Source organism: Taurulus bubalis, assembly GCF_910589615.1.
Source record: "Taurulus bubalis genome assembly, chromosome: 4".
NCBI classification, from domain to species: Eukaryota; Metazoa; Chordata; class Actinopteri; order Perciformes; family Cottidae; genus Taurulus; species Taurulus bubalis.
Genome location: NC_136592.1, coordinates 562,163 through 578,170, shown reverse-complemented (window position 1 = coordinate 578,170; position 16,008 = coordinate 562,163). Strand labels below are relative to the sequence as shown.

The following is a 16,008-nucleotide window of genomic DNA, read 5'->3' as shown; positions in this document are numbered from 1 at the left end:
TGAGGACCCGGGTCCTCGCGCCCACCCGGGTCCTCGCGTCCACCCGGGTCCTCGCGTCCACCCGGGTCCTCGCGCCCACCCGGGTCCTCGCGCCCACCCGGGTCCTCGCGCCCACCCGGGTCCTCGCGCCCACCCGGGTCCTCGCGCCCACCCGGGTCCTCGCGCCCACCCGGGTCCTGGCGCCCACCCGGGTCCTCGTGTCCAGAGCAGACGTCCACAAGCTGACTGCCAAAATGTATGACCTTGTGGACTTTAAGCGTGGCCCGCACAAATATGCATGAACACGTCCAGCTGTGCATTCACCTGGTGCAGTAAAACAGATCTGTGGACGCATACGTTGTCCAGGTAGATTTTGGAGTATTTCCGGCCCCTCAATCATAGTTTTAAATGGCAGGTTCTGAGGACATGGAGGTTTATCTCAGACAGCTTATGTTGCTGAGAGAAATGACTTACTTTGTTTAACTATTTGAACTTGTTTTATTGAACACTCAAGGAAAAAAGTGACTTACCTTTTGACAAGCTGAAGAGACGGGCTTCTCTTAGTCATATCGAGCTGCTCTGTAGATACACAGCGTGTGTCTCCTGCGCTCCTCCTGCAACACACAGGCATGTCCAGCTGCTCAGCACAAAGGAGGGGAACTGGGTAGAAACACAGACATTATCCAATAATCATCTTTAGTAGATGAGTGTTGACCTATGAACGTCACACAACATTATGGATCTGGCATGCATACATTATTACGAGGACTATAACAATAACAGCAACATTACCGATACATGACAGCAATGTTGCGAATTCTCAACTTGCTAATAAAAAAAGAGCTCAGGTTTGAAATGACGTTTCGCCTCATTGATGAAATCTCCCTCTTCATGTGGTCACACTCACGTCACCTCGGAGTTGCTTAGCTTCCCCGGTGATGACAAAACAATGGACAATAGAAAGGCTTTACTTGCTAACATGACCAACAATACAAACCACGCACAAGTCCAACAGGACGGTAACTAACAGGAGCCGACGGAGCCAAACGGGCAGACGAAGACAATTCATTTCACACATTCATGTTCACAAACGTAACACATGAAAGACTCTGTGACAAAACCTTCGCATTAGGGCTGCATCCCAGGCTGGTAACTGTTAGCTAACGCTGGCTAGCCAGCAAGCTAACGAACTCACTAACGCTAGCCTGCTAGCTTGTGTTGACTTTTTGTTACGGTACTTGCTGCAGTGGGTAACTCCAGATAAAACCGCAATACATCGATAATAAAGTTGAGTCCACACATGTACTGACGAACGCAACAGCTTTGATACTATAAAACAAAGACTTAACATACTTGACAGACGCTGAGCCGACGCTTAACTGAGCCAACCAGCTTCCAGACAGCAGGAATTGGAGTTGTCAAAGCTGCATATTGCTGTCGCTTTCAACTCGAACCCATCACTTAGCGGCAACAGCGACTCTCAAAACTTCCCTAAATGTGGGTCGCAGCAGTGTTGCGCATCGTTTCGCTGTTGAACAATCCGCTTTAACAACAAAGTATCTCTGGGGACACGTCAGTGTGACGCCAGCAGCAGAAACCAGACGAGTTCCGGCGTCTGCGGTCCTTCAGAATAAAACACACAATATCCTCAAATCTAAACTGACTACGAACCGTAGTTTACAAAAACTGGAGAAGAAAAAGAAGAAAAAAAAACAATAATTTAGTGTTGTAGCTGGTTGAGGTGTAGCTCATTTCGATTTGATGATCTTTCCCATAAATTGATTGATTTGATTGGTAAAAACAGTGAAAATAGTGAGAAATGCTCCACAATATCCCAGAGCCCACAGTAACACGTTCACAATATGTATTTAGTCAAACCAACACTAATTACTAATATATTAAAATGATGAACATTATTGAAAGGAAAATAGCAAATCTACACATTGTGGACCGTGACATTTTTTACATGCAAAATTACATCAAATATCAAAATAGTTCACAATAAATGTTCAGTCAACTGACTAATTGTTTCATCTCTACGTGTAGAAACTGCTAGATAGTTTAATTAATAAGAACACTATATATATATATATATATATATATATATATATATATATATATATATATATATATATATATATATATATATATATATATATATATATATAGGGCTACCCCAGGCTGTTCTCAGCAGGGGGGGAACTGCTGACCCGGACTGGGGACATCGTCGGGCGGTGGAAAGAGCACTTTGATGAACTCCTAAACCCGGCTAACATGTCCCCCGGAGAGGGGGCAGCGCCGGAAGTCTTTGGGGTGGTTTCTCCCATATCCCTGGCAGAGGTCGCTAAGGTAGTCAAAAAGCTCCTTGGTGGCAAGGCGCCAGGGGTGGACGAGATCCGCCCTGAGATGCTGAAAGCCCTGGACATTGTTGGGCTGTCTTGGTTGACACGCCTTTTCAGTGTCGCATGGGGGTCGGGAACAGTGCCCATGGACTGGCAGACCGGGGTGGTGGTTCCCATCTTCAAGACGGGGGACCGGAGAGTGTGCTCAAACTATCGTGGCATCACACTGCTCAGCCTCCCGGGAAAAGCTTATGCCAGGGTGCTGGAAAGGAGGCTCCGACCGCTTGTCGAACCTCAGATTCAAGACGAGCAGTGCGGATTCCGTCCCGGTCGTGGAACAGTGGACCAGCTCTTTACCCTTGCAAGACTACTGGAGGGGTCCTGGGAGTTTGCCCAACCAGTCTACATGTGCTTTATGGACTTGGAGAAGGCTTTCGACCGGGTCCCTCGGGGGTTTTTGTGGGGGGTGCTGCGGGAGTATGGGGTGCCGGACCCGTTGGCACGGGCCATCCGGTCTCTGTACGCCTGCAGTAGGAGCTGTGTTCGTATCCTCGGTAGTAAGTCAGACACGTTCCCGGTGGGTGTTGGCCTCCGCCAGGGCTGCCCTTTATCACCGGTCCTGTTCGTGACCTTCATGGACAGGATATCTAGCCACAGCCAGGGGGCGGAGAGGATCCGGTTCGGGAGTCTCGGGATCGCCTCTCTGCTGTTCGCGGATGATGTGGTCCTGTTTGCCTCCTCGGACCGTGACCTCCAGCATTCACTGGGGCGTTTTGCAGCCGAGTGTGAAGCGGCAGGGATGAGAGTTAGCGCCTCCAAATCTGAGGCCATGGTGCTCTGCCGGAAACCGGTGGATTGCTCCCTCCAGGTGGGGACAAACTGCCTACCCCAAGCGAAGGAGTTCAAGTATCTCGGGGTCTTGTTCACGAGTGAGGGTAAGGTGGAGCGGGAGATCGACAGACGGATCGGTGCGGCTGCAGCTGTAAAACAGGCGCTGTACCGGTCCGTCCTGGTGAAGAGGAGCTGAGCCGGAAGGCGAAGCTCTCCATTTACTGGTCGGTCTATGTTCCAACCCTCACCTATGGTCATGAACTCTGGGTCGTGACCGAAAGAACGAGATCTCGGATACAAGCGGCCGAAATGAGCTTCCTCCGCAGGGTGGCCGGGCTCACCCTTAGAGATAGGGTAAGGAGCTCGGACATCAGGGGGAGCTTGGAGTCGAGTCGCTGCTCCTTCGTGTTGAAAGGAGTCAGCTGAGGTGGTTCGGGCATCTAGTCAGGATGCCTCCTGGACGCCTCCCATTAGAGGTTTTCCAGGCACGTCCAACTGGTAGGAGACCCCGGGGAAGACCGAGGACACGCTGGAGGGATTATATCTCCCGGCTGGCCTTGGAACGCCTCGGGATCCCCCAGAATGAGCTGGAAAGTGTTGCGGGTGAGAGGGAAGCCTGGGTCGGCCTGCTGAACCTGCTGCCACCGCGACCCGACCCCGGATAAGGGGCTGATAATGGATAGATGTATATATATATATATATATATATATATATATATATATATATATATATATATATATATATATATATATATATATATTCCCAGGGCCATATGTTCCCAAAGTCCTGTGTTCCCTGAGTCGTATGTTTCCATGCTCCTATCTTGCTCCTATCTTTCCAAGGTTCTATGTTCCCAGGTTACTATGTTTCCAAGTGCAGATGTTCACTGCAGGGCTCTTTGTCCAACTCCATTTTACGTTCCCTTTGACAAGTTCCCACAATAGCCAATGCCATATTAAGTGAAAAGAGTTGGTGAAACTTGGAAAATCTTTTTCAGGGAACATAGGACCCTGATAGAGCACACATGTAGAACTGGGGAACAAAGAGCACACATGTAGAACAGGGAACATAGGACCCTGATAGAGCACACATGTAGAACTGGGAACATAGGACCCTGATAGAGCACACATGTAGAACTGGGGAACAAAGAGCACACATGTAGAACTGGGGAACAAAGAGCACACATGTAGAACTGGGGAACAAAGAGCACACATGTAGAACAGGGAACATAGGACCCTGATAGAGCACACATGTAGAACTGGGGAACAAAGAGCACACATGTAGAACTGGGGAACAAAGAGCACACATGTAGAACTGGGGAACAAAGAGCACACATGTAGAACTGGGAACATAGGACCCTGATAGAGCACACATGTAGAACTGGGAACATAGGACCCTGATAGAGCACACATGTAGAACAGGGAACATAGGACCCTGATAGAGCACACATGTAGAACTGGGAACATAGGACCCTGATAGAGCACACATGTAGAACAGGGAACATAGGACCCTGATAGAGCACACATGTAGAACTGGGAACATAGGACCCTGATAGAGCACACATGTAGAACAGGGAACATAGGACCCTGATAGAGCACACATGTAGAACAGGGAACATAGGACCCTGATAGAGCACACATGTAGAACAGGGAACATAGGACCCTGATAGAGCACACATGTAGAACTGGGAACATAATATCCTGGAAACATAGAACCCTTTGTAATATTTCCATTATTTACCATATACATCTGGGAAACACAAGACCATTGGAACACAGCAAAGTCCTCTTATTTTCTTTTCTTCTGTTTTGTCGTCCCTATACGGTTAACAACTCTTGATGCTCCCCATGTTCACGAGGCTACCTTTTAAAAACGGCACTTCTGGTGATACATATACCTGTTGAAGAATGTTTGTCAAAACAAAAGCGACCCTTACAGAGTTAAACATTTCCTCGTCCTTCCACCGTTTCTTAACATTGTAGATGAATATGCAACAGTTAAATTAAAGTTGCTTGTTTATCAAACTGTGTGTGTTGTGTCATGTGCTATCTGGTGTACCAGTAGCTCAGTGGGAAGCTGAGGGTGTCTGGATGTGTCCACGCAGAGACTGTGGCTCAGTGGTGAGCGGGGTCGACCCTCAATCAGAGGATCGGCGGTTCGATCACCGGCTCCGCCAGCCCCCGTGGATGTGTCCTAGAGCAAGACGCCTAAGCCTACATGTCTCCTGTAGCAGTTCCATGGTGTATGGATGTTGATAATGATGTAGCTCCTCCCGTGAATGATGTCCTGTAGTGGTCGGAAGACAAGTCCGGGTCTATTTACCAGGGTCCTCATTGATATCTAATCCACCAGAATGAAACCGGCTGGAATTCGTTTTATTTTGAAGGCGCATGTGGCATACATCCGGTCTCATTCCGTTAACTCTGGGGGACTTGACTCCGACTGACTTCGGTGTTATTTGTTGCAGCGCTGCTTCCGCGTGTGTCACATGGCAGGTCCACGCGGAAGAGGCAGCACCATGGACCGCTGCCCCGCGCGGGACCTCGACTCTCTGACCGATGCGTACAGATGCTTTGTGAGCGGATCGCGTCCCAGACAAAGTGCTGCGGATGTGGCTTGCCTGATATCCTCCGGCGTGTGTGGACTCGTCCCCGGCCAGGACAGAGCACGCTCTCCGCCTGAGAGCCGCCGTGACCGCAGCGTGGACGTGCGCTGCCTCGCGCTGACCCTGGTGGAGAGGATGGCGTCCAGCCTGGCGTCTCGCGCTCTGCCTCCTGCAGCCGCGCTCCACTGCGGGGAGGTGCTGTCGGTGTCTTTCCAGGACATGGACCTCATGTCGCATCTTGTAAGTCATCATCTCTCCGGACTACACAACACAAATGAATCCTAACAGCAGAGGTTTTTTCTGAAAGCACTACTTTCCCACAGATCCACCAGTTCCAGACGGAGGACCTGATCGTCTCCCATCTGGCTGCAAAGACCGCGTCAACGTGTGTTTTCTACCAGCTCCTCCAGTCTGTGAGTGTTCTTAGAAACACACGTGTGCTGAGAAAACCTGACCTCGTTCTTTTATAAACGAGGTCAGGTTCACCAGTTAGCTTCTTTGCTGTGAAACTTCACTGATGGACTGTCTTTCGGTTATTTCATAACCCTTTAGTTCTAGATTCATAACACGCTAAAACAACTGCAAAGAGACACAGAGACTCACAACAACTATGACAAGTGGCAAAACAACCACAGAAATGTCTCCAAAGACACACAAAGCACCAACAAAGAGGCCAAACATCTACAGCGCCTTGCTTTGGGTCTCAGAGCCTTTACAGTTTACAGGGAAACAACCACAACCAACCTGAAGTCAGCTGGTCAGCAGTTATTTGATCAATACTAGCTTCATATAGCATCTGACATATTGTACTATGTTCCAACATTATATGTGTCTAATATACTTTAATTCCTCAGGATACGATCAGTCCTGTCTGGCAGCAGAAGTGTGTGCAGGCGTTTGACAGCTGCGCCCCCGGGCCTGACTTGGACGCTTGTCTGTGGTCACTGACTGAAATCTTAAAGCGACTTCTTAAAGGAGCTCATCAAGGTAAAGCTGGTACTGTATTCATGTCACACTGGGAGCAGAAGCTCTGTTCATTCAGGGAGAGCAACCCACCATGCTGGTCAACGCTGAGCACCATGTTCATGAGCTCCGGCTCCTCTCCTCAGGACCGGCTGGCATCAGTGTGTCTCCCAAACGAGGACGAGGCTCGTGGCTTCTGCTGCAGGAAGAGAATTGAAAGTGCAAACAATACACCGTATTGCCATCACTAGCTTGGTTCCATATTCACTTCCTGAGAGGTGATGTCATACACTGCAGCAGGAAATAAAACAAACACACACGTGTATATATGTATGTGTGTATGTGGTTCTCCGGTATTCCTTTAACAGATGAATGGAGCCCAGGTTTCTTGCAGTGATCCTTGTGATCTCTCCTCTGAATGCTTGTTTCCTTCCAACAGACGTCTTTGGGAAACTTCTGGCAGCGCTTGACTTCAGCCTGACCGCTTTATGCTCAACGTTTCTCCCTGAAGAGAGAACCGAGGGACCCCAGTATTTGGTGGATCTCCGCAGCAGCAGACGCTGGGGAACCAGCTGCTGTCTCCTGCTGGACCTGCTGGAGGTGCTGACTGCATCCAGTTTGACATGTGGAGCTGCCGTCTGCCTGAAGAGTCAGAGAATAACCCTCCTCCACGCCTCAGCCCTGCTGACAGCGGTCAGCTGCTCATCACAGTATTTTGTCAAAAGGCGAGCGCTGCTGCTGCTGAAGAGAGCGGCGCTGCAGAAGGCAGGAGAGGACTGGGCTTTAGGAGGAGGGCCGTTCACTGGGCCGAGGTCCACACACTTCCACGCGGACATGAACGCGCTGGCCCGCAGCGCGTTAACAGCGGTGGCCGCCGATTGGCTGCAGAGCGTTCAAGTGGAGCCGGCCTCTTTCTTTGGGGGCACCAGACGCGTCGGAGGTGAGGAAGGCCAGAAACCAGACGGTGTGATGCTGAGAGCCGTCAGCCTGCTTCTGCTCAAGTCCACGGAGCGTCACATCCAAACCGCTGGGGAAACAGGTGAGAACCCACGGTGGAAACACGGTACATGTATGTATTGATGTCACATGAGAGCAGCTGCAAGGAGTTTGAAGAGAGCTTCAATGCAAAGTGTCGAGACGTTTTGATTAGTGCTTTGATGAGTTGCTTCACTTGAAAGATGCTGAAACCCTGAGTAGGGCTGAGGGGAGAGGGTGACATTCCTCTATGGGTTCATTAGTGTTAGCAATATTTTCAATTGAGCCAGTATTAATATAACAATACAAAACTACACCTCCCACGTTGTGACAGTGAAACTTAAGGTTATGAATTGAATTAAAACAATTTTAAGTTCAGGCTCCAAAAAGAAAAAGGCTTCTGGTTGGGTGACTGCACAGATTTTGGTTTAGATTCAAATCTAAGTTACATAACTTGGCATTAGTTTAAGGTATACTATGCAGCACTTTACTAAAAAACAATGTATAGACATAGAAAGATAATGCCTCTCACTCCACCAGCGGTGTGAAGAGGTGTCTCGTTCCTTCTCATTCTGCTGTATTTGGGTCAGCATTCAGACCTCACGTCCAGCAGGTTCGTGGGATGTGGTCTGTCTGTCTGTCTCTGGGCCGAGAGGCGGGGCTAATGTAAAATGCTGTGTTTACAAACTGCCACCGGCGTGGCGACATGTCATTCTTTTAAGTTTTCCTTCACTCAGGTCATGTTCCTTGACTTCATCCCGTGGGTCAGTCGTGCAGTAAGAAGAGGACTCTGTATTGCAGTCTTTCCTCAGCAGGGGGCGCTCGTTGTGAGTCCAGTGGTTTGCTGACGCCTCCTTGTGTCCTGTCACAGCAGGGGGGGGCAGCGCCTCACAGGTCTATGGGTACCTGCAGAGGCTGTGGTGCTTCCTGAGGCGCTGCAGTGTCCCGCTGACAGAGGACACTCACCGCTGCTGCTGGGTCACCCTGCTGTTTGGGGACCAGGACGACGACATGATGGAGGCAGCCAAAGCTTTGTTTTCCATATTCATCCACTACAGGTACAACAGTAACACCTGGGGGAAAAGGGTTTGGCTGATTACTTTTGAAATGGGACCATGTGACTGAAGGCCCAGAGCAGTGCAGAGGGGAAGTCACACACTAACACAGGGGACTTTACCTTTAGGAAAAAACATCTTTGCACTTTGACTTATTTTCTGTCTTAGTTGGTCCAGTATTGCATGTGATGACTGTCCTGTGTTCGTATACCTGCACCCTCCTGAATACTGGAACAGCTTCAGAAATGACTGTCCCTATTAGTCACTTAGAAACAGAAACATTGGGAAATAGAATCCAGGTTGACAAAAACAAGTAAACCTTTAACACTGGTCATCCATCGGAGAAGAGACACAGTGATCCGGTGCAGCCAGGATGCAGGTATCATGTTCTCAAAAGGAGCTAACTGAAGTGTTGTTTCTGCCTGCAGACGCTGCTCTGGCTTGGATGACTCGGCTGTGTTGGAGGCAGCCTGTGCCTCTGGCTGTAACCCTCACTGCCACTTCCTGCTGCTGCTCCACAGCATCTCCTTCGACCACAGCATCCTCCTCGACTTCCTCATCTCCACCGAGACCTGCTTTCTAGAGTACTTTGTGCGGTACCTCAAGTACCTCAGAGCTGACTGGCGGGGCTTCACTGCAGCATGTGGAAGAATCAGCTGGCCAGAAGGTGGCGACCTGTTGAAGGTGACCTGTACAGCTGAGCCTGACCAGGTCCAAGGCCGCTCCCATGTCCAGCCCACAGGTGCTACGTCCGCAGTGGGAATCCGCTTGGCTGCTGGGGTTCCCCTTGTGGAGTACGATAGCTCTGACCAGTCTGATCCAGAGGACATGGAGGTTTCTCAGGAGGAACCGGGGCCGTCTGTATGTGAGGAAAGTAGATTTAGTGCCTTGGATGTGGAACAAAAGATGCGTGGACCACCTACGCCTATCAGGCAGAAACAATACGAGTCATCGGTCTCTAAACCTGAGTCCACACTGGAAAGAAGACAGGAAGGGCCATCACTGCCGGTGCTGCAGACGCCATGTCCAGCCACGTCGGGGCCGCTGCCCTGTGGAACACTGGCCAGAGCAGTGCGCTGCATGTCAGAGCTCAGAGACGTGGTGACGAGGCTGCAGACAAAGAACCTCTTCCCTTACAACCCGTCCTCACTCCTGAAGCTCCTAGCACAAGTAGAGAACTGTTCCTAGCAATCACGTCTGGTACATTTCAATAAATGATGAAGGTATATCAATCATGTCTTGTGAAGCCATTCAGAGGTGCTGGTGTGTTTGGGGTTATTGTCCTGCTGCACAACACAAGTGAGCTTGAGGTCACGAACTCCTGAGCGGACATTCTCCTTCAGGATGTCCCGGTGGAGCAGAATTCACGGTTCCATCGAGTAGGGCACGTCGTCCAGGTCCTGAAGCGGCACCAGCACGTCTGACTGTTGGTATGATGTTGAACTTGTTTTTATGAAATGCTGTGGTAGTTTTAGGCCAGATGGAACGGGACGCACACATCCCAAAAAGTTCAACTTTTGTCTAGTCAGTCCACAGGATATTTTCACAAAAGTCTCGGGGATCATCAAGATGTTTTTTTGGCAAATGAGGCGAGCCGTTGTGTCCTTTTCAGTCAGCGGTGGCTTTGGCCTTGAACTCTCCCACCATGTCTCTTTCTCACTGTTGAATCATGAACACTGACCTGAGCTGAGCCTGCAGGATTTAAGAGGATGTTCTGGGGTCTTTCATGGATGAGTCGTCAATGTGCTCTTGGCAGGCCGTTCCCTGCTGTTCAAGTGTTATCCATTTGTGGTTCACTGGAGTCCCAAAGCCTCAGAAATACATCTCCCCTCTTACCTGTAATGTTATTTATTAGTCTAGATTGTTTTGCTGAGAGTTGGAGGTATCGGCCGTAGAAGTCATGACCCCGCATGAAACTCCTCACAACGAGGTCGCTGGATTATCTTGAGGAACCTGATCACCAGTTCTGAAAAGAGACGAGCTGAGTGACACCTTATCGTCCTGATGAGCGGATGATGTTTGGAGTGCCACTGCAGCCCGGCCCCAGGTAAGAGGAAGAAGATGCATGGATGGAGTTTGCCGAGTCATCATCATGTGACCTGATTACGGAACTTCAGTCATGTGGTCAACAGGCTGCTACACCTGCATGTAGAACTTCTAGTTCTAGTGATAACAGTCAATATGCTCCAGCAGTGACGCTCAATAGAGTCGCTACTGTGGTAATGGGTCAGTCACCATGTGAGGAGGAAAGATGGTCAACAATGTGAGAGACAGATTGTTGGAGGCTTATATATTTATATATAAAACAGCAATCAGGATCCATTAGGAGATATATTCAAAACATGTATTTGCCTTTAATTTAATTATCCATTAATTAATTGTGTAAAGCAATTGTTCATTTTAGGCAGTTGGTGATTAGCTAACAGCTCTTCATGGCAACACAAGCAGCATGACATACAGACCAGAACACCGGCTCAAAGTATCAGCCCCTTCAACACAAGCATCAACACAGCCATACACTTGTGTGATGACATTAGACTGGTAAGTCTTGTTACCTTAGCAGTGATTCTGCTGCTTCAAAATGAAAGCTTTTGAATAACATACCAAGCTTTTATTGTGAAGAATATATAGGAAATGAAATGTCCATCGATTTACAGCCGCTCATTTGACCGCAAATTAAATCCGACTAGGATGCGAAGAGGCGGATGTGAATACGACACACGGCTCAGTGAGATGAAGTAAACGCAGCTGAAGCTACTCATCACTCTCATACAGGATCTCATCTACGAGCACATCATTGTCGTCCACAGGGATCTCCTGACACAGCTGCTCTTTGAAGGCCAAGGCGATGGTGTAGGGCTTTCCTTTGGCGTGTCTGATGCAGCGCTGCAGGTAGGTGTCATAGAAGCCCTTCCCTCGTCCCAGACGTCTCCCCAGCTGGTCAAAGCCCAGGCCTGGCATCAGGATCAGGTCCAGACCTCCTGGAGAAGGAGAGCAGACAGTGATGAAGGTCAGTCCATGTGGACCGCTGCATCTATGACGATACTCTTTTAGGACTGCTTTACACTAATGCTGAATTAAAAGTCAAACACTTTCATCACACCAGCTCTGAATATGAAACGGTTGTTTTATTTGTCATAACCACTTTGCCACTTTGATCAAGACTAAAACATCTCAACACCTGGATTCCCATCCTGTATGGATGCTGAAGAGAATTCAATGATTTATATGTTGCACTGCCTTACTTGGACTAAAGTTTCATGTCCTGCTTGCACTAAAAGAATGTGTCTCGAAGCTGATGGGAAATCGTAACTGGTCTCGTTCTCAGTCGCTCTTGACCTTGGCTGAACAGACTAGAAAGAGGCCGCTGTGCCTCATATGCCTTGCTACCGCATATTAACACATAAAGCTTGCTTTAGGCCGTTATCGGTCTGGCTCAGGGACGGTTGTCTGGCTCCTGTCGGGGGTGGGAGGTTCCGCCTTTGTGCTCAGTGTGGCTCACCCTGTGACCTTTAGATGTCTGAATTACAGACGGACTCAGCTCCCCTTTCGCTACTAAGACTGAGACAAATATGAAAGTCAGATAAGGAGGAGTCTCACAGAAATGGGATAAATATCCATTGTTCTTAGAGAACGAGGCCCACTCTCATTCTGGGGGTGTGCTGACTGTGTGCAGACTGTGTGCAGAGCAGACCATCAGGGGAGCTGAGTCCAAGGCCTTGTAGGTATGCATTCCATGTATGTGTAATAATGGCTTAAATAAATAACCTTGATTGTAATATAACCTGTACTGTCAATTCTTGAACACCCGAGAAATTTCCTGGAGAGGAGATTCCAATCCCTTCAATCCCCTCTGGTCTTCAGAATCCATTGAACATCACGGTGAAACAATGATTTGGGTCTGACACTGGGACCCAAAGAGTTCAGTGTTAAAGAATAACACATTACGAAATAAATGATCATATGAATAAAAATACATGTGTAAATTAACTAGTGGTGCAACGGATCATTAATCTCACAGATCGGATCAGCACAAAAGGAAAAAGGGAGCAAATATCTTTTAGAGATCCCTGATCACGTTCTGTTTTTGCCGCCGATACTAATTGATGATCATTGATGATCCACATTGGCAGACACAGATCCCGTTGTTTTGCTGGCTGTACCAGCTGGTCCACAAGAATCATTTAAACTGCTCTGAAGTCAGTAAACTATTACCAATTATAAATGTTATCCTTTTACTTTGTTATAGTAATTAATTGTGTGTTTTTCTTCATAAAAACACTATTCAAGGATAATTTAGTCATTATGCAGCACAGGGATGCAAACTTCAGTTGGAGCCCATGTTCAACACGACAAAACAAAAACAGTAATTTTTCCACGACTTGCATCATCAGGAATGTAAACACAACAAATACAAGTTAACTTGATAAGGAAATGAAGGGTTGGACTTGTATTGACTGAAACAAATGTCAGGAGTAGTCGATGGTGTATTATAAGCTGCTTAGAGTTAGTGAGCAGCTCATTTATATTGCTGTGAAAACAGCTCCTGTATGTGTATTAAAGTTTCTCACTGAAACTACAGTTCATGAGATTAGACATGAACACATGAACACATGATACTGTAATGAAGCACGACCCTGCTCACCACTGAGCCTCACATCTCTTCCATTTGTAACTAATAGTGAATTAATAAAAGATAATGGGAGTAAATTCATCTTTTTTTAAATTAGGAATCATTACAAATTGTATACATAAAAAAAAGTAATGTATAGAATATATTTTATGAAGATGATCAATCGATAAGTTTTATAATCATATAGTAGCCCTTTGAATCAGAATCGATTTGTGAGGTACTTAGAGACTCCCACCCCTCTTCAGTCCTACAGTAGTATAATAATAATAATAATAACGTAGTAGTGGAGAGGTCTGTCTGACCTGTGATTGCAGACTGTGGGTGCTCACCTGAGGCCAGTGCTTCCTCTCTGCTGCGGTCGTCTTCCGCCGGCTGTCTGATGTTCCAGGAGGTCAGAGGCAGCGTCTCCATGTCCTGCAGACTGTTGAGCCTCAGCATGTCCATGTGGCTGCTGCTGCTCTCATACCTTGGAATGAAGCAGCTTTTACCACACTTAAACACGTCTTTGATGATTTCTTCGGTGCCCACCTCATCATCCATGCTGAGAAACACAGCGACCCTCTTACAGGACCGATACTTAGGGTGTCCGAACAGCTGAAAGGAAATGCAGTGAAAGAAAGTTTAAATCTGTGACATTATAAAGCACGGGGTCCAAATAAATGATTCATAAAGACTAAAGCTGTATATAACATTATAGTTTCTCCTCAGTGAACGCACTATATTAAACAAGAAGCCAATTAATCTATTGGTTGAAAAATAAACGGCAACTATTTCATTTCTCGATCAATCTCTTTATAGTCTAATGTCAGCTCCATGTTGTATAACATATATAATGTTATATAACATATATAACATGGAGCTCCTCTATATAAAAACAACTGAATTGAATGTTGTGCGGCTGGATGCTTGACTGTGACGTCAGCACTGGGTCACTCCACCTCTCATCAGCTGTTTGACAGCACTGGCACCGAAACTCTGATCAACACCAACTAGTAAGAAGTGCACATCATCTCTTGTATTCTAGAGACAACTCATTAACTTGGGATCTCAAAATAACGGCAATAATACAATAATTGCGGAAATCCCATGAGATACTGCGCGTGCCCCCCCCCCCCCCCCCCCCCCCACAGACCAGCCCCCCCCCCCCGTATTATTATTAGCTTTATTTTCATTGGTTGCTGGATTACATTTCACCCAGATACAACAGATACGTTTTTCTGATTGGCTATTCGTGTCGCCCATGTCTTTATTGATTGGCTGATGAGTGGCACCTCGCGGCAGAGCTCCAGGGGACTCGGGGAGACGCGCTTGATTCCTCCATGGTGAGGGCAGCGACCAGGTCATGTTAGCGCGCTGCGGCACATTAAATAGCCGAGAGTTTGTTTTCAGCGTGAGAAATACGATGCGTGGCGGGAGGGCGTGGCTTAAGACCGAAATGCGTGACAGTCACGCTCAATGCGTGACAGTCAGGCTCAATGCGGGACACTTGAGAGCCCTGCAGATGAACAGGCGTGTGGTCACGTTCACACACTTGGAGTTTGTTTTAGTATTAGACTAATTGGTCATAGCCAGACAATCTAATGGCCTATTCATAACCGTTAAAGTGACGTCACAGCAGCCAGTCCGGGGGGCTTACCTGCCGTGAGAGCGCGAGGGACTGTCGTCGCTTCTCCTCGTCACTCAGCGCCGCGACCCGCCGCTTCACTTCTCTCCTCAGAGCCTGCTTTGCTGCCCGCAGGGCGGCCATGCTTCAGCCGCGGGAAGCGAACTGGACTCGAACTGAACTGAACTCGAGTGTGTTTGCTGTGCCTCAGCGGCTGCGGCTGAGCTGACTGCTTCCACGTAGACAGTGCTGCGCTTCCACAAGTTACACGTTAACAGGTATGTCCACACATGACGCTGCAGATGACGTCACTGTGGATACCAGTTAGTTACCAGCGAGGACTGTGGATACCAGTTAGTTACCAGCGAGGACTGTGGATACCAGTTAGTTACCAGCGAGGACTGTGGATACCAGTCACGAGTCCAGACTCCACGCCATAGTATCACAACGCCGCATGTCTGTGACGTCAGCTGCATACCGGAAGTAATGGGGTGTAGGCCAACAGCCCAATCTGTAGTTCTTTTCACCGAATAATCATAAGCAGCTCAAGAGAGTTGTGGCTGGTCAGCATCTCTGAGTTATAAACCATATCGTAAATATTGTTTTTAACACCCAACCTAACTGTAGGTCAATATATCTTGTATCAGAGTGTTTGAAGCCTAAACCTGCAGGCAGTCCCCCTAAGTTATGGAGACCGGTGTGTTGTTCATGTATCACACTTCAGATGTTTATTATTGGACAACATTGACATCTGAGTAGAATGATACAATAAAATGTCCATGAACAGTAATTAGTATCCCAATTTCTGACCTCAGCTCTTCTTACAAAACTTTCCCTAAACAAACTCTAGTAGTTAAACATTAACTAATTGCCCAAATAATAACTAAACATACAAATGTAACAACATTTTATTGTCAAAATCTAATGTTGAGGACTGTCTTTGCCTAAAAGACATACGATAGATATAGATGTATACTTTATTCATCCCCAAGGGGAAATTAGTTTGTCACAGTAGCAAGCA

The 16,008-nt window shown here is 47.8% G+C and overlaps 2 protein-coding genes across 2 annotated transcripts; one reads left to right on the top strand and one right to left on the bottom strand.

Annotated features, from left to right (window-relative positions):
• Positions 1-5,671: 5,671 nt before the first annotated feature.
• On the top strand, positions 5,672-9,939 carry lins1 (lines homolog 1; the record flags this gene model as incomplete). The annotated part of the gene is made up of 6 exons (XM_079217403.1): positions 5,672-5,998; positions 6,082-6,171; positions 6,613-6,745; positions 7,161-7,760; positions 8,568-8,754; positions 9,180-9,939. 6 exons carry the CDS (start codon positions 5,672-5,674, stop codon positions 9,937-9,939), a joined length of 2,097 nt encoding a protein of 698 aa, XP_079073529.1.
• A 1,098-nt stretch (positions 9,940-11,037) lies between these two features.
• Positions 11,038-15,299, bottom strand: mthfs (5,10-methenyltetrahydrofolate synthetase (5-formyltetrahydrofolate cyclo-ligase)). Its single transcript, XM_079216583.1, has 3 exons — positions 15,021-15,299; positions 13,714-13,978; positions 11,038-11,732 (listed from the first exon to the last, which is right to left on the bottom strand). Exons 1-3 carry the CDS (start codon positions 15,129-15,131, stop codon positions 11,506-11,508), a joined length of 603 nt encoding a protein of 200 aa, XP_079072709.1. The 5' UTR covers positions 15,132-15,299; the 3' UTR covers positions 11,038-11,505.
• Between the last annotated feature and the right edge of the window lie 709 nt (positions 15,300-16,008).

Excerpts from the sequence above, each read along its gene's own strand:
- mthfs (XM_079216583.1), bottom strand. The coding sequence starts at position 15,131 with ATGGCCGCCCTGCGGGCAGCAAAGCAGGCTCTGAGGAGAGAAGTGAAG. Across the intron at positions 13,979-15,020 it reads CCCTCGCGCTCTCACGGCAG|CTGTTCGGACACCCTAAGTA; the intron begins GTAAGCCCCCCG and ends ATTTCCTTTCAG. Across the intron at positions 11,733-13,713 it reads AGAGGAAGCACTGGCCTCAG|GAGGTCTGGACCTGATCCTG; the intron begins GTGAGCACCCAC and ends CTCCTTCTCCAG.